At 44.3% G+C, this 25,367-nt stretch overlaps 1 protein-coding gene across 2 annotated transcripts in view; it reads right to left on the bottom strand.

Annotated features, from left to right (window-relative positions):
- ADCK1 (aarF domain containing kinase 1) overlaps window positions 1-23,768 on the bottom strand; it is a 75,136-nt gene extending 51,368 nt beyond the window's left edge. The window contains exons 1-3 of one of the 2 annotated variants that reach the window (XM_066188588.1): window positions 23,721-23,768; window positions 20,689-20,826; window positions 16,310-16,393 (exon numbers count right to left, since the gene is read on the bottom strand). In XM_066188588.1, coding sequence (XP_066044685.1) covers window positions 16,310-16,393; window positions 20,689-20,814 — 210 coding nt within the window. In that variant the 5' untranslated portion in view covers window positions 20,815-20,826; window positions 23,721-23,768. Of the gene's footprint in view, window positions 1-16,309; window positions 16,394-20,688; window positions 20,827-23,144; window positions 23,202-23,720 lie in introns of those variants that run through there. The other variant, XM_066188587.1, reaches the window with a different exon arrangement.
- Window positions 23,769-25,367: the final 1,599 nt, after the last annotated feature.

The raw sequence follows: 25,367 nt of genomic DNA, 5'->3' as shown, positions 1-25,367 counted from the left end.
CTTTTTTTACATCCCATTTTGCACAATACAGCATTAACCAGTGGCACTCACTGTCAGAGGATAGAGAAGCCAAGAGCTTAATGGAATTCAGAAAGGCTTTAGATATTTATGATAAAACAACCATACCTGATTTTATATGGAGCTTTTCATCTCTAAGAGTGCTTTTACAAAGCTCTTTACGAAACTCAGAATCGCTATTCTCCGTTTTACAGGCTCGTAAGAACATTACAGGTAATAAAATGTCTAAAGGGCTTTAAACACTACTGCTCAAGGCATCAAGACAAAAATTACCCCACTGTCTGGCCACAATAATAGAATGCAAACAGGGTGCATTATTAAAACCTTTAGAGAACCTATTTGGTGTATCCAGCTCCCAAATTCTGGTTAAATTTTCTGCTGAGGTCAACCTGTTTCCAAGGGTCTTCCATATTCACTAAATTACCTGCCATTTGAAGGACTTGTGTCATTGATGATGAACTCTTGCTTTCCTTCCACAGAACAGAACTGCTGCTTATGGTCTTTCATACTAAGCCTTTGGGATGCTGGAAAGAAACTTTCGGCACACAGTGGGTGAAAGCATCCCAAGCATATATGCTGTCAGCCATCCTAGACAAGAAGACTCTTCCAGAAATGCCTGCAGTAGGAGACTGGACTGGAAGAGCCAGGCTGTCCTTTGGACTCCCTACAGAGGGAAAAGAGGATGTCATCACCTTTGTGGTGGGTATTGTGGGCTTGATATTTTCTGAGCCTGAGAATTGCTAGCTCTTCCCAAGGGAAACTTTTCAACAGTTTTCTTTTTCCCAAAACAACCTTGTGTAAGCAATATTCCTTTCCCATAACAACAGGTGTTGTTTGCTATTTCTGTTACTTAGCCAATGGGAGAAGTGTCAGTCCTATAGATCAATAAGATGCCTTCTTAGCACAGCATGTTATAAAAGGGCTGAATGAATTGTAAATAAAGCCTTCTGATTTCTACTGCCTTCTGACTGGTCAAATATCTTTGTTTTGTGTCCTATTGCGACAGGTATCACCAAGACATGGTTGAGTACAGAGAAAAGACATGTCAGAGAATACAGGAAAGAAATCTGTTCATAGTCCTTTTCTCTTCCACCCCCAGTAATGACAGGGCCATATGCACAGGACTAGTAAAACTGTAGATACAGCTTTAGATGACCCAGGACAGCACAAACCAGAGAAAAATGAAAAGATGTCCACCTCAGTTTAACACAGTGAGAAACTGGAATCAGTGGCCATGCCAAAAGATTTGTAAAGATGCAAAGGGAGGATACAGCTACTGGTGATATGAATAGGGTACTTGGGTGCTTTAAAAACAGCAATACAAAACGTAGAACCCATTTCAGTGACAGTGTAGTTCTGTCTAAGGGGCTGTTATCTCACTTTCAACTAATCTGAATAAGCATACAGTAAATATAAACTACTACAGCCTTCACTAACAAGCATCTTGGTAATCAAACTGACTGGCAGCAAGGATGCTGCAGGAAGACACACAACTCTATATAACAATAATAACAATTGTTATTGCCTGCTTTTTGCATTATCTTTCCTACTTCCCTTTTACAAAAGCTCATTCCTAGGCACACTAGATATCTGATATTCAAATGCTTCCTTATACCAATAGTAACTGCTCATACTGCCAATGGTGGATAGATCCATGCCTTTGGAATTTAAATAAGTCCTGGTGCGATGTACCTCACTACCTAATAATTTGTTACTTTTGTGAGTTTGTATAACTTAATAAGATCCTTCAGAAATTCTGGCAGAGCAGCTGACTGCCAGTGGGACAGAAAGGAAATAAGAAAAAGAACTTTATAGTTTGGAAAGGATTAAGGATGGAGATGATCCCTCTGAAAAAAGGGGAGTGACAACTTCTTAGCTTCTCAGTTTCATAAGCACAGAAACAAGGAGTCACACAATGAGCAGGATGGCCAGTAAACTCGGTACTAATGGAATACAGACAGTAGGCCCACAGACACTGAAATCTGGGGTTGGTGCTGTGATCTTGTATCAGTAGTGCTACATGTAGCTGAAATTAAAGCAAACACATTTCATAATTTGTGCAAAACTTCCTGGAGATTACCATGGACTCTTCCAAACCTAGGCCAACACATTTGACACTGAACAGATATGCAAGCCCACATCCTCCAAGCCATAAGGACTCTGAATTTCCACATACAAGCACACACAAGAGCTGACATCCCACCTGTGCCACACATACTCCCATGTCTTCCTGCTAAAACCCCTATTCACGACTTGGTTCATATAGGTGACTGAAGGGTGGCCTAGCAACAAACCACTAGTGTGAGATGCCACTTGGTTCAGAAAACATTTTTACACTAGGCTGAGGTCCACCTCCTTGTCCAGTCACTCCCCAAGCTGCTCTGGAGAGTAGGAAGCAGCGTTTCTCAACTGCAGGGCGGAGCACCAGCAGTCACCTTGCTGAACCCTGCCCTTTGCTGGCTAGTGTGTGCACAACCAGCACCAAACGCCTGCTTGTGTTCCATCTTCATTTTACTCCAAGCTCGGTCATTTGTGCTCTGATTATCTCTCATTACTGACGACCTTGCTGTAATGAGTTTTAATCTGCCTCGTATTAATTAGAAACATTTTCATTAGCCAGCTCAATTTTAGGTAAATAGCTAATAGAAGCAACTGAGCTGCAATTAGTTATCTGTGGGGCAGTTCAGGATAAAAATCAGAAGAGAGCAGCTGTTTCCCCTCTAGACACCTCCGTGTTATAATGCACTGTTCTGTGTAAGTCTCCTGAGCCAGGAAAACAAGGAGTACAGGGAAGGGCTGGTCAGAGACAAAGGGAAAACAACATGCTAAAATAACTGGGCTGTAGAACTTCCGTGCCTACAGCAGGAATCTGAGAGCCAAGTTGAGTTTCCTACACCCACAGATTTTGCCTCTGGTGAACAAGGTTCTGCTCTTGAGGCTGTTTTACCCTGTGACTATTCAAGAGGTCCTTCCCGGGGGGCACATATATTATAGTGAATAGTTACTTACACATGAGGATAAGATCAGATCAGATTTGCCCAAGACAGAAGGATTAGATCCACATTGACACAAACATATAGTACTAGCAAAGACAGCAGGTTCATAAAAGTGCATTCAGTGCCTTGTTGTCCTGATAGCTGATATACAAATAGATCTGTCCTGTGCTTCATTGCAGGGAACCCAAGGAGGACAGAAAGTAGTTCAACAGCACGTCTGCAGAAGGCACGGAGACATTCACAGAAGCCACAATGAAATGAGGCACATGTCTTGATCCATTGATCACAGAGCCTGCAGCTCCATGGAGGCAGGTGAAATGATAATAAATTTGACACAGCACTTCTCAAAATCCAGCTAACAAAATTAATTCACTTCAGCTTGGATCAAAAAACATGGGATGCCAGTGAAAACAAGCTGAGTACTGTAAAGACACCATCTTATTTAGTATTGTGTTTAGCTGTGGAGGGGGGGACTCTCACACCTTCCCATCAGTCCTAGGAAGCCCTGTTTCATTTGTTGTTTTCAGTTGCTGTATGCAACAGTATCAACCAAGCTGTGTATTACACTCAGAAGTGCTCCCTACACAGGAGCTGCTGACACACCCTGCAGAAACCACATACTACTGACAGAATAGCAAGAAATAATGTTGTGCAGTAAAAATGACCTGAAGGGAGAACACTCCCCAGACACCTACTTCCATGTAAGAAGACCATGGAAAGGCAGTAGCATGGGAAGTGAGGGCTGGTCTTGGGCCATAGGGAAGGTGGAAGGAAGAGCTCAAACAAGGTCACAGTAGCAATTAGCTGTCACTGAAGCTCATACAGATTTGGCTACACTTTCAAAGCTAAGTGAAGAATTCTAGCAGCAGGAATGAAGATGGAGATCTGACAGCCTGCTCCCTGAGTTCCCACACTCCATCCCGCAATAAAATACAGCTGGAAAAGCCATGAACTCCACAGGAAGCCTCAACATGCAGAAGACAGACTGAAAGGCACACTGAAAGGTAAGTTTTATGAGGATGGATGGCCCAAGCACCATTAAGAAAGCTCAGCTAAGTCTCATCTAGTTCAGCTGAGGGTCCAGACAGGGTAGCTTCACAGTCTGCTCTGCTACTGTGGGTGTGCAGAAAAGTAGGAAGCACAGAGGCAGCTGCTGCAGCTGGAGGGGAGAAATCGTCACATCCACTTTGTCAACGCTGAAGAATCTGGGCTGGCATTTTTCTCTTCCCAACAGTCGAATCCCACCCTACCAGCTGCACGTCACAGCTGACCTCTAGTCAGGACCTATCTGAGTCAACGTCAGGCGATTAAATTGTGCAACAGCAGCTTTTCCCCCTTGTACATATGTAACTTCTCTCCTGGCAAGTCACTCCAACAGCCAGGGGAGCAGAGCAAGCCGGCTCCCTCTCTTACAGCCATGCAGACACACCAGCATTCACCTTGGTGACAGACTCCCAAAAGAAGGGGTTTTATTTCAGTGTCTCTAAAGAGAACACAGCCCCTTACCAAACTGACAGAGGCAGATTGCTTCCCCCTTCTTTAATCTGAGAAGCTCTGACCTTTAAAGTACAGACCTCTTCCCACAGGAACAGGATGTCTGAGGAGGAAAGAGACAGTAACACATGAAATACCTACAAGTGATTAAATTGGATTGACGAGGAAGTCAGGAAAGATAATAACCATGGGATTACGCTGTCAATTCCAAAAAACTGCAGTGACTGTCATAGCACCACATCCAACAGAGAAAGTGGCTGCAATGCCAATAAGTCATCACCAACGGCAAAGTGCAGCTCTACATTCAAAAAAGTGCCTATGTTAAAAAAGAAAAAAAAATCACAAGGAATGTTCCTTTGTTACTCAGCAGGTCTGCTCCCTTCTGGGTACCTGTCAGAGTTGCTGATTTCAGTGAAAAAATATATATAAATAACTCCAGCATTTTCATCTAGTTGACACCACACAGCTCCGCACCAAGAAAGGCAGCTGGTGTCTATTAGCATCCCAACAATGTCACCAGTATGGGAGACTGAGCTAGTGTCTCTTCTGATTCATACACAATAGACTTGTTAAACTGCAATTAGAAGGCCCAGTCCTTTCTTGCAGCCACTCCTGTGCTTTCTCAGTGAAAACAATAGGTTTCTGGAGGTGTCAGTGAAAACAGAATTTGGATAAAACGGTCTTATGTGGGTGCCAGTGAAGGTATCATTTGGTCTACTGAATCCTTATGGCTGCTAGAAACACAAGGAAGAAAGAGAACCTATACTGACTACGAGAGTGCCACTTTAAAATAGCATGAGATAGCAATTTAATAAAGTAAAACATGAATATCTGACATGGCACTAAACTGAGATGAACAAAAGGAGAGCCCAGGTGAGGCCATATGTAATCCAGAGTAGATTACTTTTGCTCCCACAAAAAGCAGAAGGAATTATCATCTCCAACAGTACCGGAGCCAATTGCCTTTACTGGAGCTGGTATCACAATGAACAATATTGTACATGCCTTCCCTGCACTTGGCTGTGGCTCACCAAGGTTGTGAGGGGAATAAAACTGAGATCATCTTTATATAAAACTACATATTCAACATTTCTCCATCAGCAGGCTAGTCAAAGATAGCCAATGCCTGACCTTGGCCAGAATGCAAATAGTAAACTCAAGATAAAAGATATTGGTGCAAAACCTGACAGAACAATAATACTGACAAAGATCCTCCAAAGAATCAGATAGTGTTGGCCAAGTGCAATCACTGTGTATGTTCCCAAAGACAATATTTGCATGGCAAAAAAAAGGACATTAAAGAATTTGCACAACACAAGATGGACATGAAGCAAAGAAATTAAAGCACATGCTAGTAATCCAAAACAAATACTATCTATGACTTCTAGCCTTAAATATTTAATATTAAAGCATTTACATACTCCACACAGAGATCCAATGAAGAATGAAGTTACAGTGAAACTGAAAGTTGATGTCAGCAGGCAGGAGAAAATAGAAAATTATATAAACACGGTCTTGATTCAGTCTCTGGACAAGAACAGAACTTCCCTGTTCTCTCATTAAGGAGATCATGGCATGAATGGGGGCTGCACATTGATTACCTCTGAAGATCTGCTCCTTTTCTGGACAGAGTGCTGCAGTGACAAACACTTGGCTGGAGATGGTAAGAGGGGACTCAGTCTCTACAGAGATCCTTTGATCTGTAGTTGCCTGACAACTTGAGGGAGACATCATAGCAAAGCTGAGAACATGAACAGACATCATCCAGGAGCTTCTTTAAATCTACATTATTTCTGTTTTGAAGTCTATAATTGGGTCCCTCTTAATGGTTTGCTCATCAGCACCTGGCATTCACTAGCACCCCATAGTAGCCAGTCAGCCACGAGATACATAGCTAACTGCTTCTTTGAAAGCACAATTAACAAGTCTACATGGATTGCTGTCCAAACTACTCATACGCTGTGTGAGCTTTTAAACACAGCAGTGAGAAATACACGTATTTCAAAGTCCTCCTCTAAGCACTGACAGAATGGTTCTGTCACAGGGAGGTAAGGTGCCTCAATCCCCTCTACTACAGGAAAGCAGACATGTTTGGGCCACAAGACAACAACTCCTAGAGAGCATACCATAAGAATAATTTGGAGCAGGTAGTCTGCAACTTCCGGGGGACAGAAGCATACTGGCCACTTGGAACTCAACCAGCACATTAATTGGGCCTCCCTGACACAGAAAACCCTTACTAGCAATAAAGCAGTCCAGGTAATCACTTTGTGTCTGGTTCTAAAATCCATAAAATTCACAAATCCAGCATTCTTCACTTCAAGCCTTCATGATGCTGCTCAACCATGACCCAGAGAGAAGACGCTGATCCAATACCAACCATGAAGACCTTCCCTCCATATGGCAATGCCCCTACCCTAGCTCATTTTGGCACATAATGTTGGGAAACCTAAAGCTCAATAAAAGCAAGGTTGGCAACCCATTCTACCCTCTAGTTCTAGTTTTTCAAATCTCCCACATCTAAGAAAAAATCTGTTGGCTTACAGAGAAGCATGCGTTTAGATGTTAGATTTTACTATTCAGTTGCCTGAAAGAAAAAAAAGAAATCCCCTCTGTTGGCCTATTAATCTGTCATAACGAGATTCTTCATAATTAGTTTGTCCCTAACAGTTGCTTTGTAATGGTAGCAAGAGAACATTTCAGGAATGGCAATTACCTCTGGTGTCAAAATGATGAGGAAAACAAATGTTCAACCATCAACAAAATGCAGTGCCTTTTCCACTCCCACCTGATGGTGGGTGACAGCACTGCACATCAGAATTACAGTGCGGGTAATTACTAGGCATGTTTCTACTGAGAATTCATTTCCCCTCTTGAGAAGAAATTTGTTGAGCAATGCAGGTAGAAGGAGGGGCATCTGTCATTGGGATGGGGGTTCTGTGGCTAAATCGTCTTACAAATACACTGCTTCTTTAATCTCCTACACCTGTGTCCAACAATTATAAGCAGTGAACACTAGTTAAAGGAACTTTCCCTTATTAGCTACACATACATCCCCCATCATTTCAAAGATTTCGCAAAAGGACAGAGCTGGACCTCTTTATTGTTACTTTATTTAAATTTAGTATCCTTCAAATCAAATTCACATGTCTGCATTAGTCGCTTCATTCCATACATACTAATAGGAAATAGTGGGTTTCTAGGCTATTTGTAAATGGAAGACTTCCTTGGGCAGTGAGCTCATTGGATTTCAGCACATTGTGGAACCTGACATTTGACTGTCCCTGGAGTGAGATTTACAGGAACAAAACTAAGGCATACACATTGTGGAGCTCATCTTTTCAGATGAGGACCAAGGTGTGCCAAAGCCAGGAATCCTACTCCAGAGAGGGACTGGGAAGGGGAAACCTGCTGGTTTGGCTGCTATTGACACAAGTGTACAGGATGGCAGTAGAAGCGAACAGACAGCTCAGCTGTGTAGGGCCAGTGGGGGAAGCTGCATGCCTTCAGATGGGGATACACCAGGAGAGATGCATACAGGAAGCTGCTTCTGTGTGCATTTTTCTCAGTACTTCACCACATCACCAAACACTTGCTACCACAAAAATAAAACATAGGTTTAAAAGAATTGAACATCACCCTCACTTCTGGTACAGATTCAGTCTGCTTTGGGAAGAGTAGAAGCCAAGGGAAGTTGCAGAGAATACAACGCTGCCAGTCAGGGTGGCAGGAGCTGGTATTGCTCTTGGGAGGCCCACACATGCACCAGACTGCAGTCACCTCTTGTCTTCAAGCACACAGTCCTGAACTCAGCATCAGTTCAGAGTGAAGAAAGTGCCTTTCCAGCTAACAGCCTTGCTGTTTCTCAATCCCCATCATTCAGGAGCCATCATTCCAATTTAACATTTCCCAGTCAAGGATCACCATTCTGTATATTGGCACGGAATAACTCCCAATTGAGACTGACACAGCAAAACCTCAGCTTACTGCAAGAAATAGAAGCAGGGATGTTGTCCTGGAGAGGAAGAAGAGAGACAGAACAGGTGATATCAGGGCATTGAGGAGATGAAACAGCTCCTGCTGAGCTCTGGAAATGCCTGGCTGTGCTGCCTCACTGTGAATGCAAAGGAAAGGGCCCGAGGGAGAAAAGCTTATCTTCCCTACTTCTCTTCACACAACAGTCCTACGATAAACAAAGCCTGCTGCCCTTCAGCAGTTCTGTAAAAAACAACTTGTGTTCAGAAAAGCCCTACAATAACAAACAGGCTGCACAGTTACAGAGTTCACAGGCAACTCAAAATGAGTACATTTTCAAACAAAGACTGCACAGGCAGTAAAGACATTTAAGAGATGGGGTTTCTTTTGAAAAGCAATTCTGCTAGTGACCTTTTCAGTGAATTTACCTCTAAATTCAGCAAAACTAGCAACATAGTAAATGGATTCAGGCTTGGCAGAAGGCATTTCATAAAATACTGGGCAGGTTCATATATGTGCAAGCTCACATGCAAATTATTTGTTAAAGTGGAGCTCGGAACAGAGTGGAGGCTTTATAAAGACAACCCTGTTTATCTGCTGGCTGTGGCCCTCTTCCATGTCACATCGGCTCAGTACACTGACAAAAACAAATTGTTACTGGTGTCAGACCTGCCAAAATGATGCTACTGCAGAGGAAGGAGTAGCAAGCTGCTCTGAATGGTGCACCATCAGCAGAACTTGCAGCCACTGAGACAGAACTCTCAAGCCAAAAAAGATTCAAGTAAATAAAAAACTCAACAAAAATAAAGACACCCCAAGCCATTTCTACGGAACCAAAAATAGGCTTAACTAGTGTAGCAGTGAATGTGATTACCTTATTGGATTAACTCTTCCAAAGCCATCTTTGAACCTTTGACTGTTCAAAACATGGCTGCCTTACTATAAGGACTCCAACCCGAACAAACTGGCACATGTCTACAGGCAAACACATTAGTGCAGTGTCTGTCCAGGTGTACAAAAATCCATATTTCTAGGCAGGGCACATGAACATGAGTAAATAAAGCAAGGGGTAGCTTTAAAACCTGACAGTGAACAATACTTTTTAGTTCATTCCTAGAACTACATCATCAAATACTCTAGTTCAAGAGAAACATAGCTTCCTTTTTTTCTAGTCCACAGGGCTTCTTCAGGCCTGACAGAGTCCTGCCTGACCCTGGGACACCAGATGGAAGAATAGAGCAGTTCCTTTCAGAGACACCTTTCCCTCAAGTATGCAAACAGCGTAGCCCCTACACATGTAAAAGGATTTGCCTGGAACCCACTAAGATGCCTCCCACATTGCGAACAAGTAATGTTCAGAGGAGTGCTTGCAAGACACCACCCACCACAGCAATTCCCTCACCACTGACTTAACTGGCTAAATGAAGACACTTGCTTGGCAGGTGAGGTAATTGTGAGCTGCCCTCCAGCACGTTCTTTTATCAGATCCACTTTGGGGAGAATGTGATAAGGTCACTGCTTTAGCAGAGCACATCTACAATATTTAGTCCCGATCTGAAATTACAGCCTGGCCTAATACATGAAATATCCTCTGCATGCCACCTATTCTCTCCATCCCTGGTTTTACATCTAATTTCTACTCCTAATTTGGAGCGTTTCAAGATAGTCTTTCACTGCAAGCTAACTACAAGAACCTTAGAAAAGGGAACAGAATCCACAATACAGGTCTTGCTAAAGACTCAAAACAACAAACAAACAAACAAACATTTCAGAAGTCCACTTTGGCATTGCAAGTCTCTATCCCCAAATGAAACTTTTAGGGATCTATTTTTCCCAGCCTCAGATAAGATTATTTTTACTCTCAAGCCAACTGTCTTCCTGCTCTTAGAATAGATTAAATACTGGCTACCTGTCAGCTCTGCTGATTTTATAGGTGGCCTTCAACAACCATATGGGCCATTCCCTTAAAAGTTGGACTCAATGATCAATTGCGGGTCCCTTCCATCTCAAAATATTCTGTTTCTGTGTCCTATGAACCATACAAATTGATCAGTAGTTCAAGGCTACACAGTCTTTCATTAAGAAAACATCCCCAATCAGGGTCTGATCCAATGCCAACGGGATCAGCATTAAGTCACTTACAGTGGCACCCTAAGCAATTTCTGCTTTTTGTCTCCTTCCCTCTTTCCACAGACCTTCAGCCTCTGAGAAATCCCATGTTCACTTGTATTTGCACCACTCACATCTAGGGTGAAAATCTAGGCAAATCAACCACGCCCATGAGCTCCTATCCGACCATGATACCATCTCTTGCCATACCTCTTGACTTTGCTCTGGAGTGTCCATTTCACACTGGTACCCAAGGCATAGTCCAAACACTGAATAAAACCTGATTATTTCTTCACTTCTCATTTGTTCCTTTTATAATGTTTCTTATGATGCAAGCTCCTTGCAGCCTGCATCCTCCCAGGGCTTCCTAATGGTTTCCCCACCCTACCAGATGAGATGTTCTTCAAATACTACTCTGAATACTATGTACCTCTTCAACAGCTCTAAGGAAGCAATGCGATGAGGTCCTCGGGGGTTAAATGAAAAGGGATAGCCCCACCTGGAGGAGAGACAGCTAAATGCTCCCCAGGCACACTGTGTCACTCCTGCTGGGAAGCTGAGAGAGACGGCTCAGGGAGTGCATGAAAATTCACACTTATGTTCCTGGAGCAAAGCACTTTAGGGATGAGCATGCACAGCCAGGAAAAAACGTGCAATATATGAGGCACTGCCTCCTTACCCTCATGTCTCTCCTCCCTCCTTCAAAAATGTCACAGTAGATGGGCCATTTCTCTGAATAAATCACTGCAGATGACTGAAGAACATCTAGTTTCATAGGCACAGATCCCACAAAAAATGGATCTTTTTAATGCTACACAGTTAAAACCTAGAGATGCTATGGCCAGAGCATTCAGCTGACACCACTCCAGAAAGCACAAGGAGGAAAAGGAAGTGTCTTATAATTATAAGATTTATTTTACAGCTTGTTATGTTTTCAGTGCAAAGCTTTCATGCTCTATGTGTTGGCAGGAAGTTTGCTAGACAGCAGTGCTCAAATGTAGAGTCATCAAGCCACCAGCTGGCCCTGATAGTAGCTTTTTTAGACTGCATTAGTGTTGACCATGCCTTTTAGATGAAGAGATTTCCTGGGGAGCACAGAACAGGGCAACCAAACATCATCAGCTCAGGGACTGTGGATGGGCTCTGAAGCTCTTCACCTCTCTATTACTAGTTCCCATTTAGTTTGGTGACAGAAAGTCACTGCCACCTAATGGCTATTTCGTGTCTCATAGGAAAGTTCATTTGTTTCTCACCTCAGTTCACCAGAGGCTGAAGCACAAGTAGACCCACCACTGCACACACTGGCTGTGGTGGAGAACAGACCTCATTCACAGCTGCTTTTTTGAAGGAATGCCATGGAGAGTTCCTGGGGACTTCTCTCTGCAGATGCAGACCACTTCCATCAGGAAGAAACTATTTTAAGACATCACTTAATATTTAAGGCACATAGGGTTACTGAATCACAAGGGAAGTCCAAAGACACAGGCTATTTCATTGGTCTAAACTATCCAGAGACTATGGATTATTTTTGAAAACACACACACATGTACATTCATTCCTCTTTTTTCCAAGGTCCTTCAACTGTGCAACTTCACCGTGAGAAAAAACTCATTTTGAAAATACCCACTCCACTGTGAGAAGTAAATATAGCAAAGCCAAGAAGAGCCTTAAGGAGCAAGTAACCGTATTCTGTATGAGGGTGGCACAAGGTTGCACTTTCCAAGTATTTGCCCAGGTACTGACAGCCCAATAACCATAAGTTTGAATGAGGAGAACATCCTCATTCTGCTCTCAAAAGGAGGACATTTAATTAACCTCCCCAAATGGCTTGTCCCTGACAAAGCAATTTTGTAGCCAACAAAGTTAATTCAAGAATGGATTCCCACTGTCTTCTGAGATACCCTGACCACAGATACTTTTTCTCCTTGCTGTCTCCTCTTCATTTAAAAAAAAAAAAAAAAAAAAAAAAAAAAAAAAAAAAAAAAAAAAACTTCACAGCAGTAAGCTTTTGTCTTACAGAGGAAAACAACAAAAAGATATCCTGCTCAAGATTTTCAACTGTGGCCACTTGTGCCAAAATCTACAAGACAACTGACCCATTGCAACCCTCTTCCCACACTGACAACTCAGAATTGATACCAGCCCTTAAATAAACTGCATGTTGTGACATACCTCCTGACTGACAGCAGGATCAACAGAAATTGATGGCAGCGATGAAGAAGTGTCAGCCAAGACATCCAGATGCTACACTGTGAGGAACACCACTGGAAATGTCACCTGATGGGCTGACTTGGTACTGAGGAGACAAACACTGAGAAGGGCCAACATTCATTGAGGCAGAAGAATGCCAGAGAAATGTAGCCTTCTATAGAATAAAATGTTTCGTTGAGAAAACAATAGGTAAGGAAATGGCACAGAGCAGGCTGCCCTCCTTCCTCTGGCCCAGTGCAAGGAGGAATAGAAATGAAAAGAAATGCCCAAGCTTACATGTGCAAAGATGTCCAGAATCACTTAATGAAACAGACATGAAATGAAGAAAGGTTATACCTCCCCTAATACCTCCCCTCCTGACACTAGACCTACAGACATATGACGTCTTGGAGCTAACCAGTGGCTACCACTGCCCTTGACATTAGTACACTGGCAGTACCATCATATGCAGGAAAAGGGCCCACACACCAGGAAAGGACCCCTAACTTAGGAGAAAGATTGAGTTTCCAATGTGGTTGAGCCATCAGTGGTGAAATGAAGCAACCACTGGGAAGGATATAAAACCCAAGCACATAAGCAGGTTCACCTCTACCTCAGGCAGAGCCAGGAATGAAAAATGGCTGTTGCTGAGGGACGGTGATGTGTGCCATCTGGCAAGTGGGTTCTCGTATCTCCTAGTTGACAGGAGATCCAGGGAGATGCAAACTAACCTCAGAATACACAGTGAATTCCCATCTACTGCTTGCCACCTCACAGAAAGTAAAACACTCCCCATCTTCTGGCCATTAAAAAGTGCTGGGAACTGAGGGGCTTAGAGTATTAGCATCAAAAGTGGTTCACAAGGGACAGAAATGTACAGTAAAATTTCAGATAATTCCATGGAGCTAAGCAGGAACCTGGCTAAAAGTCCCTGGGGAAGCCATTTCCTTCTTAATCTGCTTTGCATTTAATTGTTTCCTAATGACTTTGCCCCTGTTTGGCCCCAGTAGGCTCAGGGACTGGTGCTGCCACTGAACCTTCCCATCTTTCATGCAAGGTTATGGGTAATTTAGAGAACCCAGTTTAGTGTCTCACTGGGAATCCATGGAAAACAAGTTAAGCATTATTTGCACTGGAGCAGCATCACCAGTAAGCTGAGTACCAGGAGGAAATCCACAGGAAAAAGTGTTTTTCCACTTCCAGCTGCAAGCACATCACAGGCATATGTGCACCTGCACTGCAACACTCGAGACAGAGGCACAAAAACGAGATTCAGACCTTCTGGCACTATCAGCAGTCCCATGGTCACCACATCTCACACACCCATATACACACACACCTGACTCACAGTCTTCTAGGCACAGCACCAAAACTGCATCTGGAAATCAACAACTAATTCATACACATGCTTCAAAGAAAATTAGAAACTCTCAGTATATGAAGAACAGGTCAAGCTGGCCTCACTAGAAGGACAGAAACAAAGAGATTACAATGAAGGGCTGAGAGTACTAGAAATCTATCCAGTACAGAATCAAGTAGAAGCAATATCTGGGTAAGTATTGTTAAAACACAACACTTAGTTGGGCAGGCCATTCACATTCTCTTGGCCCTATCCAGTGACTAATCTTAAGTACCAACTCCAATGGGGTAACTTCTTACAAGTCATTCTGAGCTAGCACAAGACCAACAAAATCACCTGCCACAGAGAGTTTAAAAAGCTGCAAGGTGGTAAAGACTTGGTTGCCATCCACTCAAAACTGAACCAAGATAAACAGTTTGGTGTGCAATTGCCCAGGTCCAAAGTATCTTCCATGCTAAACTGATGCTTCACTAGCCCAAGCTCTATGGGGTTGTTGCTGAAGAACCCACAAGGGCTGTCCCTGCCAGGCTCAGTGGTGGCACTCCATAACACCTGTCAGCAGCAGGATCGGCCTCCACTGGTCAACGTGTTTCACCAATTCATGCCGTGCCTGTGCCAACTTCCTCCTCTCTCCCAGCTCGTGCCCCTCAATGCAGCTGAAGGCCAGTGCTGGCCATGCTGGCATGCTGTGCTTGCCACTGGCTCAGCCATGTGCAGGGGCTGACTAGTCCTGGCAGCTAGTCCTGGCTGCCAAGCAGGGAGGCCATAGCTCTGCACAATGCCAGCAAACAGGGCTCTTTCTGGCTGCTTGAGACATGGATTGACAAATCATCAAAACCTCCATAACAAAGGTTAATGAAACCATGGAGATACAGGCAAAAGGTGAGGAATTTGCAACAGCTGCAGCAAATTCTGCCAAATGGTAAGGTGTCAACAGTACTGGTAACTCCACAACTTCGGTGCTGCTCAACGAAACTACATGCAGTCCTTCTGCAAACCAGGTTGCAAAGGTTCAGGGCAGAGACATGGGCAGATGGACAGTGAAGCTCCAGACTCCAACACACCTATCTCCAATTTATACCAGGGCATCAGTGCCACTCACTTGGGATGGGGAACTACATTAGAACAGCTTAACATCTCTAGACAGCAGAGGATGAGAACAAGCCCAAGGAAGGCATTGTGCAAACCATTCCAGATACACTAAGACCATATTGATGATGTGGAGTCCAATGTCACTGATTTCTACCTTACCCAAGGCTGTTTTTACAGCTTTATAGTCCCTCCAGTCTGAGAGTGCCTGGAGAGCACCACTCCATGCATTATAACCAACCACATCAGTGGCCTAAAACCTACATGCACCAAGAAGAAAAATGAGGTTTAAGACCTTATTTCAAACACTATGCAAACTTCTATGCAGACTGGCCTAATGTAGCACAAGCTGTACTTCCCACTCCAAAGAGGCCTTGAACCAGAATAGCAGAGAAACCCTGGCTAACATACATCACAAGCACTCAATTAAAACCTGGTGTCATTCACAGCTCAATGAACTATAGGGCTATAGGCTGGAATGAAAGGTGCAGCTCAAGACTTGAGAGGAGCAGTGGGGATACCTGTCTTCCTTCTCACTAGAAATGCTTTTGCTATTATTGCTAATTACTGATATCAAAACACAGCAGTGTGTTTTGCAATGAGATGTACACTTCTTTGCACAATTCACATTTCCTCAGAGATCTGCAAGTCTAATTCATCTCTATTATTTCCTTTTCAACACACTGCTTTTACTAAAATCAGTCAGCCTTCATGTTAGGGCCATTACCAAACAATATGCAGAATAAAAAAGCACTGCCAGGCCACTGTCAGCAGCTGACTGCCACACAAGCAGTCTGGGCAGCAGAGATCTGGCAGCAGGGCCCAAATGGATACACCAAGGACTTGAGTCTCTATTGGACTTAAGTGGGCACTGGATGCATACGGCTACTTCTGACAAAGGACCTTCTCCATTGGGCAATGCAAGTCACGCAAGATGCTGATCAAATATGGGGCTGCTATCTAATCTTGCTGTTAACAATCTGGCTGAAAGCATATTGAATTATTAAGCTGACAGCATTACAGCAACACACCTGTGCCTTTCTGTTTCCAAGGAATGCAGTTCAGTGCTACTACCTACCTGTGATTTGAGGAACTCATACTCCTCTGATCCGTATGGGACACTCCGAAGAGAGGTGAGGTAGTCATAGGTGATAACTGCCGTCTGCAAATGAAACCAGAAATGCTGAGCAAGCTCTACAGTTATCAAAACAATAAGACTTCTGTTAAAGAGAATGCATGTACCTCAGGCTTCAAAGTTCAGGCTTCACAGTGAAGCCTATGACAACAGACTCATTAATACATTAAATGAAAATATTTTAATTCCAATGAACACTTATAAAAAGTGCAGGGGCCTGATTGATATGTAGCTATATGTAAGCAACACTTGACACTTCTAAATTATCTTCTATTTGAGATGCTCAAAGCATCTTCCTAATCTTTGTACAGCACCTTGCAAAGTAGACTCCCATCTTCAGTCAACCATCTGGGGCTTCCACAGTAAGGTCTGCTGCCAGTAACAGAGGCCATCCAGACTCTGCTTGTGCCCCACTAGTTATTCCACACTTCACAGCTTCAAACTGCCTAACCAGCTTGCTCTTCGAAGAGGCACAGCAGGGAACACAGTGACTGAAGACAAACTCAGATTAGCAGAAGCAGCAGTACTTTTGGGGATGTTCAATTAGCACAAAGGACTATGGGGCCAAAGGGTCAAATACCCAATTACAAAGCCAGGATATGGGATCCAGCTCAAGCCTGTTAGTTAGACATTGCAACGGACAACGGAATTATATTCTTAAGTGCCTTAATGATTTCCAAAAATAGATCTAGGGTATTTCACGATTCCTCTCACTAAAGTTCCTCTTTTTCCACAGTCAAAACATCAGTGAATGGGAGAGAATCATAGAGGTCATGTCTGGAGGGAGAGAAGGGAACATACACCTAGAGGAGCCTGTCCACTATGTGCCATTTGAACTTCAAGATCCTTACCACAAAGAATCATTTGAATAATTCCCATTGAAAGTCAAGTTTCCTCAAATCTCACTACTGAATGGGTAGCATTCTATCCTGGCACAGGATACTTGTTTCATCTTTCACCGTAAACATGTCCAGGAAGGGCACAAAGTACAGTCAACATATCATGAAAGCCAGGAAAGCAAGGGAAGCAAACCTGGTTTGAGACAAAGCCAGCAAAACTGACAATAGGGAAAGAGTCAAAAGCTCAGATATGCATCCAAGAGTGGATCAAGCTGGGAATTAGTAACAGACAGACATACTCCCTCCTTGTGGAGGTTAAGTTTCTCATGTTTCCTGTTTTCCAAATTGTAAACTGAACACAGTAATTTTTTTTCTGGTTTTTCATGCTCTCTTGCCCCTGGTGAACTCAGGAGCTGCACAGCTACAGAGACCATTCAGAAGAAAAATTTTTCAAAGTGTCTTCACAACCTCAAAGAACAACTTTGAAGTGGAGAGAGGTTTGAATCAGTCTTGCATGAAGGCTTGAGTTGGTTCTTATTTTATCTCTGGTCCACAAGGGTAATTATCACCTCCAACTCAAAAAGAAGCAGCTAACAGATTGGCCTGTATTACAGAGGAAGAGGGAATTAATTAAGCGGTTGCTAATTACACTGTAATCTTAAACACTAAATTAATATTATGATGATCCTGATAGGCAACTCTGACATTGCCAAATCCCTCCCAGTGTCTAGCTGCTGCACAGAATGTTCCTTCCACATAACCAAAACAACTCGTATACTCTCAAAAGAATACAGCAAATGCACAACGGCTCTGCCAGGTTTCTAATTTTACCAGAATACAGAAACGCTCTGCAGCGTGATGCTGCCCACGCCACTGACTTCGTTCTCATCCAAGACTAGTGCTGTCATTCACGTTACAGTGTGAGACTGGAGCTCCAAGTTATAAAAAGACACACAGAATCAACCAATCCCTCCCTTTACAAATGCCAGATTACTTTCACTGAGCTTGCATCCTGCCCAGTGTTAATGTCCCACTTGGTATCAATGAATTCTCAACACTGTACACTCTCCCACTGCTCCCAAACCTATCCTCAGATCTCACCAATTCATGGCACAATGTTTCCCCTGAATAACTGTCTATCCATACATAAAAGCCAGTTCCCTAAACAGAGAATTAAAAAGAAATTTTCTGCTAGTGAGCTTCATCAAGTTTCTTATGGAGTCTGCAAAGAACTACTGAACCGACATGCTTAAAATGCAACCAGACTCAAATCTCTCTAACCAAACTCGGATGAAATCTGTCCAGAGTCTCACAGTTGTATGTCAGGTTCCTTGATCCTCATGTGTTTTTTTTTTCTCCAGGCTTCTCTTTTGTTTTGTTTTGTTTGCTCCACTGTAACTTGTCTTAAAGTTTTGTGTCTGTGGCTGCTAAACTTATTAGCTCCTAAGAATTGCAGTCTCTTCATTACAGTCTGCTTTTGTCTGGCTGTGGTTCAATAATGGAGGCAAGCAACCAGGTAAGAAGCCAGGGTAGGGCTAGATTGAAGGAGAGATACTTTAGGTCCATGCAGACCTCACCAATATCCAATATCCAAAATCACTTGTTTGCTACAGAGATTTATCTTTCATTTGCAAAAAGAATAATCCCAAAGGTGAGCTTCTTAGAAGTAAACATGTGTGCTCTACTGGCTTCACCTGGTCCATGGCTAAGGAAGGACAGCAGTTCAGGCTGCCTGTGCTCAGATGAGAGCTGAATTCTGACTGTCCAACAATGAGCAGGGAATACAGAGGTCACTGGTGCAGCAAGACTAATTAATCTCTCAGAAACAACTCAAACACATGCAGTCACACATATCAGAGGAAACAGAGATTTCAGAAAGGCATAGAACATTATTTTTTAAAAGTAAACACACAGATTTAAACACATGCTGCCATCATCTACAGAAGACGGAGCACTGGTGACTTGGTTTTGGGGTCACTGCTTGCAGCTATGGGTGCAGAATCCTCTAATGCATTTAAGAGCAGGACCAGTGAAGCACTTTACAGGCAATGACTTGTGACCTCCCTGAAGGCATTTCTGTGATTTGCCATCATCTAAAGCAAAGAATATTTCCTTTCCCCTACTTCCTGTTCTTCAGGCAAGTAATCTCTCACCATCACTCAAAACACAGACCAACTGCACAGCCTCATCACTGTAACTTCTCACTTACTTTTGTCTTAAACAGTAGATTACCACAAAAACAGTGCCTTAAGAAAGACTGAGAAAAACTAATCAAACAAGCAGAACTCAAGGACACATTGGAGAACCCACTCTGAATAACAGATTCTCCTCCAGCAACAAGAAGCTGCATTCTCTCTCCATGCCTCAATTTCCTGTGCTTTAAAAGGGAAAGAGCTGTTCCCTGCCACCAGGCAGCACTACCTTATGGTCAGGGACAGAGCATGAAGCTTAGCACTTGTTAAGTAAGAAGGAAAGATTACAGTTTGTATTTCTGCCTCCACCCTTTCAAAATAAACATTCATTTTTCACAACAGTTTATGATGCTGCACGCACACGGCACCTGAGCCAACCCATAGAGATTGTTTCTTATTGCATCTGCCCTTAGGAGCTAACTCCTTGTAAAACTCATTAACAAAGTGCTTAGAAGTCACAGAAAATGCAGACAGACAGCTGCTTACCACTGGGGGTCTGTAAATGATGGAGATTGTGGCCTGAAGTGACAGATGTATAATGCAAGTGAGGTACAGGGAGACTGATACCCCCTCCAGAGTCTTTGCTCTCCATGTTCCTGACTGCTCATGGATTCATCAGTAAACATTGTCAAGAGAAGGCAGCAGTCTCCATCCTCAGTTTTCTGAGAAATATCAGTGATGCTAGGCAAGATATAGTGTTCATTTGGAAACCATTCCAGTCTCAGAAATATGTAATCACCCATTCTCACTTTACTCTAGCTTTGAGAATGATCCTCAAAACACCGGTCCTTCTCAAATCTCATACCAAGGGTCAAGGGGTAATGCTTACTCTAGTTTATCAATACAACCAGGATACTTATAACAAAATGTAAAAATGGCATATGCAGAGAAGAGGGTTTGAACTAAGGCACTCTTAAAAGGCAGCAGGACACTGCACCTGGACAACTGACCTTGAAGGGTGGCTGATGAAAATGTGGGCCCAAAGTGAGCCCTTGCTCTGAAGGTCCCACCCTATCCATGGAAGCAGAGAGAGCTCTCTGCAGCTCAGTATCTCCATTTTTCTCTTTCCAAAATGCACACACAACAGGTACACTCCTTACATGCTTTCATCTCCTGTATCCCCACTGTGTCAAGGACTTGAAGAGCTCCTCACAGACATTCTGATTTCCTAAGACAGCTGCCAACTGAAAATGCAGACAGGGAATGCAGAAAATCCCAAGTTCTCATGAACTCCAATTCATTCCCTTATTCATCTGGGAATCTTCCTGCACATTCCTATGGTAGAACTTACTGTGGCAATGGCTCGACCCACACGAACAACTCCAAAATCATTAGGATCCAGGAACTTGTTTCCATACAGATAGATGCCAGAAGCAGCTGCCGTCAATGAGGCAAACTTCAAGGCCCTTAGTGCCATGACTGATGAACCCTGCTGAGACACAAAATAGCAACTGTAACAGCTGATAAGGACTTAGTGATCTGATGCCTACAGCCCCAGAGGACCTGACAATCCAACTTTTAATTCTTCCTTTCCTAATGACACATTGTTAGCACTGCCCCCAGCCAAGAGCTCAAGCAATCACCCAGCAACTGAGAGTAAGATGCTCACTGCTATTCCTAACTCAATAGCGTCTACTGGTCACAAATCCAGAAGTAACTCACTGCTAGACCTTGCATATGTGCAACAAAACATTTGTTCAGGATCCCAAAGGCTTTTCAAGGAGACACAACAGGTAGACAGACAGAAGGAAGCATGAGACCACCAAAAGTCAGTTCTAATCCTATCAACAGGCACTTCTTAACACAAAGTTTTGAAGATATCACAGCACAGGCAGATTTTAAGGGGACAACAGAAGATATAAAAAAACAGGGTTTTAAAAGAGCTCTTACAACATCAAAAACACCCAAAGCTTGTTAGAAACTCTGCCAGGCTAGTTCTAAAAGTTCCACACTGATGATGAGTGGTCTAGGAAGAGGCAATGCATCCCAGGAGGTTGTGTGCCACTCCAGAAGTCAGTGCCAGACAACCACAGAGAATGCAGGGGATGGGGGACCTGATCAGAGTGACCAAGTGAGATTTGTTTTCTCATTATCACCATCCCATTCAAGTGCCAGACAGGGAATGTACTGGCAGAACAGTCATCTGCAGCAAGCTACAGCCTACTCCTAGCTCTGTCACAGGCCCAACACAGGCCTGGGGTGAGACACTTCTCAACCATTTTTTTTTCTGTGAGACAAGAGTGGGGAATGAACACATTTCCCACACTAAGCACTTTGTAACACTACATTCATTGTCTGCAGAATATAAAGTAGCATAAACTGTAACTCACTACCTGTTAATATATATTTTTCCATTTCTTTATATCACCATAGAGGACTCAGATATGAAAAAAAAAAAAAGGTACATTTTTCTTTCCTCTCCCTATGGCTGGTATTGGGCAGAAAGTATGACTGACCATTTCTTCTGCTTGTACCACAAATCAAAAGGTATTGTCACTTCTCTGCAAGCTCTGAAGAGCACGCTTGACACAGTGCAGGCTCTTACCCCATCAAGATGGAATCTACTAATCCTCCTACTCCTAGGCTTGACTGAGAAACTTGCCTACTTCTCACTGTGAAGCTTCAGCAGGGTCAGTCTGCCTTGTGCCTTTTCTCTGGGAAGCCTTGTAACCAAAAAACAGTGACATAGGTCAAGTCGTTCAAAAACAGTCCACAAGAACACAATCAGCAAAATAAGCTCATACAGCAAAAGAGACCTTTGTACATCAACCTTAGCCAAACTTTATTATTTCCTTTTATTTCCTTACAAACCCTAGGTAACTGTGAGGCAGAAAAGCTGAGACATATCCTGTCAGTGCCTGTCAGAGCTGCCTGCATCAACCCAGATCTTTCTCCTGCCAGAATGGGTAGCTGGCTGACCAGGACTCCTTTGAATCTATGATCAAACTCAACAGAAAATAAACCTGGGCTCGACTGCAACCAAAGGTACATGCACTTCACAAAAAAAAAAAAAAAAAAAAAAAAAAAAAAAAAAAAAGTCGCCCTCCTTCCCCTGCCTCACTGGAATTCTAGAAATTTTGGGGTTTCTTCCAGCAGGACCAATCTTTGTTTGTACAAAGATCTCTTGTATCCTCTGTCACCTTCAAAAGTAATTTTTTGCAAAGTGTTTTAATTAAACCACTTGTGATCCTTGCACATTTCTGTAAAATTTCTTTCATTGAAAAGTGAAAGGTGCAGTGACATTTTCTTAACAGAAAATATGCCTCTCTTTTTCATTATTTTTTCCTTCACTTTCTCAATTACTAAAAGAACATTTTATTGAAAGCAGGATGCAGGTCCATCTGTTCTTGCATCTTATTCCTACCTGAAGCTATAATCTGCAGTTTGGTACATCACATCTACTGCCATACCCGCCAGCTGTACGTCAAGAACAGAAGATGGGAACTTCAGGTAGCAAATAAACAGGCAGCAAAGCTGAATTCTTCAGCAAGAAAGTTCCTGCTTTCATGCTTAGTGTGTTGTAGCAATAAAAAAGGGAATAATTAAAACCCCTCCAATATAAGGTACAGAAACAGAATTATCCATAGTAAATTGTATTTCAAAGTTTTGCATAAGGTATAGAGGAGCCTTTTCCACGTAAATGAGCCATTACGACACCCTTAGGGATATCTTAAGGGCCCCGTCAGCTGTGAAAGAAGCCTTGGGATGTCACTGTCTCTGTTATTAAGCCCTGCCTTGATAGATCACCTCCAGCTCTTTTTCCACCTGGGTGAGGTGGCTTCTTTGACTTTCACACAACTTGGTGCACCTGAGTGTCCATCGCGTTACAGCTAGGCTTTTCCTATTGCCACCAGGGGCAGCCGGGACGGTGCCGGTTCCCCGTCGGAGCCCCGAAGGTGACCCCACCGCCACCTGCCCAGGCCCGGGGAGCGGCGGCCACCGCTGACCGCCCCGAGGACAGTGGGGACCAGAGCCGCTCAAAGCCCCAGCCAGGCCGCTCCGGCCCCCGAGCCCGCCTCCTCCGCCGCCGCGCCCGAGATCTGCCCGTGAAGGACACAAGGGGCCGGCGCCGCCTGCTCTCCGTTCTCCTTCAGCCCGGGCCGGGTCTCCCGGAGCAGCGTCCGCGCCCCGCGCCGCTCCCGCCTCCACGAACAGCCCCGGCCTCGCCGAGCCTGCGAAAACCGGGTCCCCGCCGCCGGGGCCGCAGCTGCGGGCGGCATTCGCCGCCTGGGCCCGCAGTCCCCGGCACGGGCCGAGGTGGCCGCCGGGGCTGTGAGGGCGGGAGGGTCCGGGCGCTCCGCCGGCGCTCGGGGCGGCACTTACCGACCGCCTCGCCGGCACTTAACTCGCGCGCGCCCCACGCCGCTCCCCCCTCCACCTCGCACACGGTACGGCCCTGCCCCGCGAGGCACGCCGGGAAACGTAGTCTCCCGTCGCGGCCATTCGGGGGGCGGGGCCGCGGTGGGACTGCAAGGGGAGGCCCTTGGGCGAGCCCACGGGGGACTGGCGGGGGGAGCGTCGGAGGGGCGCTGTACTTCGACGGCTCCCCTACTGTGCTGGCGTCTCTGCCCTTGCTGCGAGGTAGTGCGCTGCTCGCACCTCGGATTGCAGGAGTGCTACGTCCTCCCGTTCGGTAACTGCAGGGTAACGCAGTCCCACTTTGTCAATGGGGCTCCCAGAAAACCTGTCTTCTGTGCACTTAAAAAATTTCCACGCTTAAATTAAATTTCACACTAAAATTAAATTTCAAAATCTATTTCACAGAATCAACTAGGTTGGAAAAGACCTTTAAGATCATTGAGTCCAATCTGTGACCTAACCCATTCTTCCTTGTCATATACTTGTGTCACTAAGTGCCACATACAGTCTTGTCTTAAACACCTCCAGGGACAGTGACTCCACCACCTCTCCAGGCAGCTCATTCCAATGTTTAATTATCCTTTCAGTGAAGAACTTCTTCCTAATATCCAGCCTAACCTCCCCTTCCACAGCACAGTTCTCTTACGCTATTGCTGCTTGCCTGGGAGAAGGTGCCCACCCTCACCTCGCTACAACTTCCTTTCAGGTAGTCTTTAGAGAGTGGTAAGGTCTCCCCTGAGCCTCCTCCTCTCCAGGCTAAACAATTCTTGCTCCCTCAGCCACTCCTCATTGAACTTGTGCTCCAGACCCTTCACTAGTCCAGGTAGACAACATCCACAGCCTTCGCCTCATATTCTAGGCAGGTCCCCTGGTCCTAGCAGCAAATAAGGTTGGTTAGGCAAGGCCTGCCCCTCCAAAATCCATGCTGGCTGGGTCTGATCACTTGGGTGTCCTGTAGATGAGGCATGATTTTACTCCAGATTATCTGTTCCATAAACTTGCCAGGCACTGAGGTCAGGCTAACAGGCCTGTAGTTTCCCAGATCCTCTTTTTGGTCCTTCTTATAGATGGGCTCATATTGGGTAACCTTGAGTCATCTGGGACCTCCCCAGGGAGCCAGGACTGATGGTAAATTAGGGAGAGCAGCTTCACAAGCTCATCTGCCAGCTTCCTCGTCATCCTAGGATGGATCCCATCCGGTCCCACAGACCTGTGACCACGTAAGTGGCTCAGCAGGTCACTAACTGCGTTCTCCTCGATTTCAGGGGGACTATTCTGCTCCCTGTCCCCATCTTCTAACTCAGGACACCAGGACAGTGCACTCAAGAAAACATCCTGATGGCAAGTCTCTCTTCCTGGATGAATAGGTTTTACATCCAAGCCCCTGTGGAAAAATGCTGTAAATGTAATTTAACTACCTTGTCCCTGGCTTTGGGACAATGGTGTGTTAAATATTTTCATAAAAGAGCAACATAATATTGGGAACATTTGATGGGTACCTACATTGGATTTGTGTGGCAAGGTTTTGTTAGTGGGGGAGGCTATAGGGTGGCTTTTGTGAAAAGCTGATAGAAGTCTCCCCCATGTCTGACAGGCCCAAGCCCAGCTGGC

The sequence above is a fragment of the Chamaea fasciata genome, unplaced genomic scaffold (genome assembly GCF_029207755.1).
Source record: "Chamaea fasciata isolate MVZ Bird 193981 ecotype frontalis unplaced genomic scaffold, bChaFas1.0.hap1 SCAF_7, whole genome shotgun sequence".
Taxonomy (NCBI): Eukaryota; Metazoa; Chordata; class Aves; order Passeriformes; family Sylviidae; genus Chamaea; species Chamaea fasciata.
Note: the sequence above shows the minus strand (reverse complement) of the source record. Positions and strands in the feature narration are given on the sequence as shown.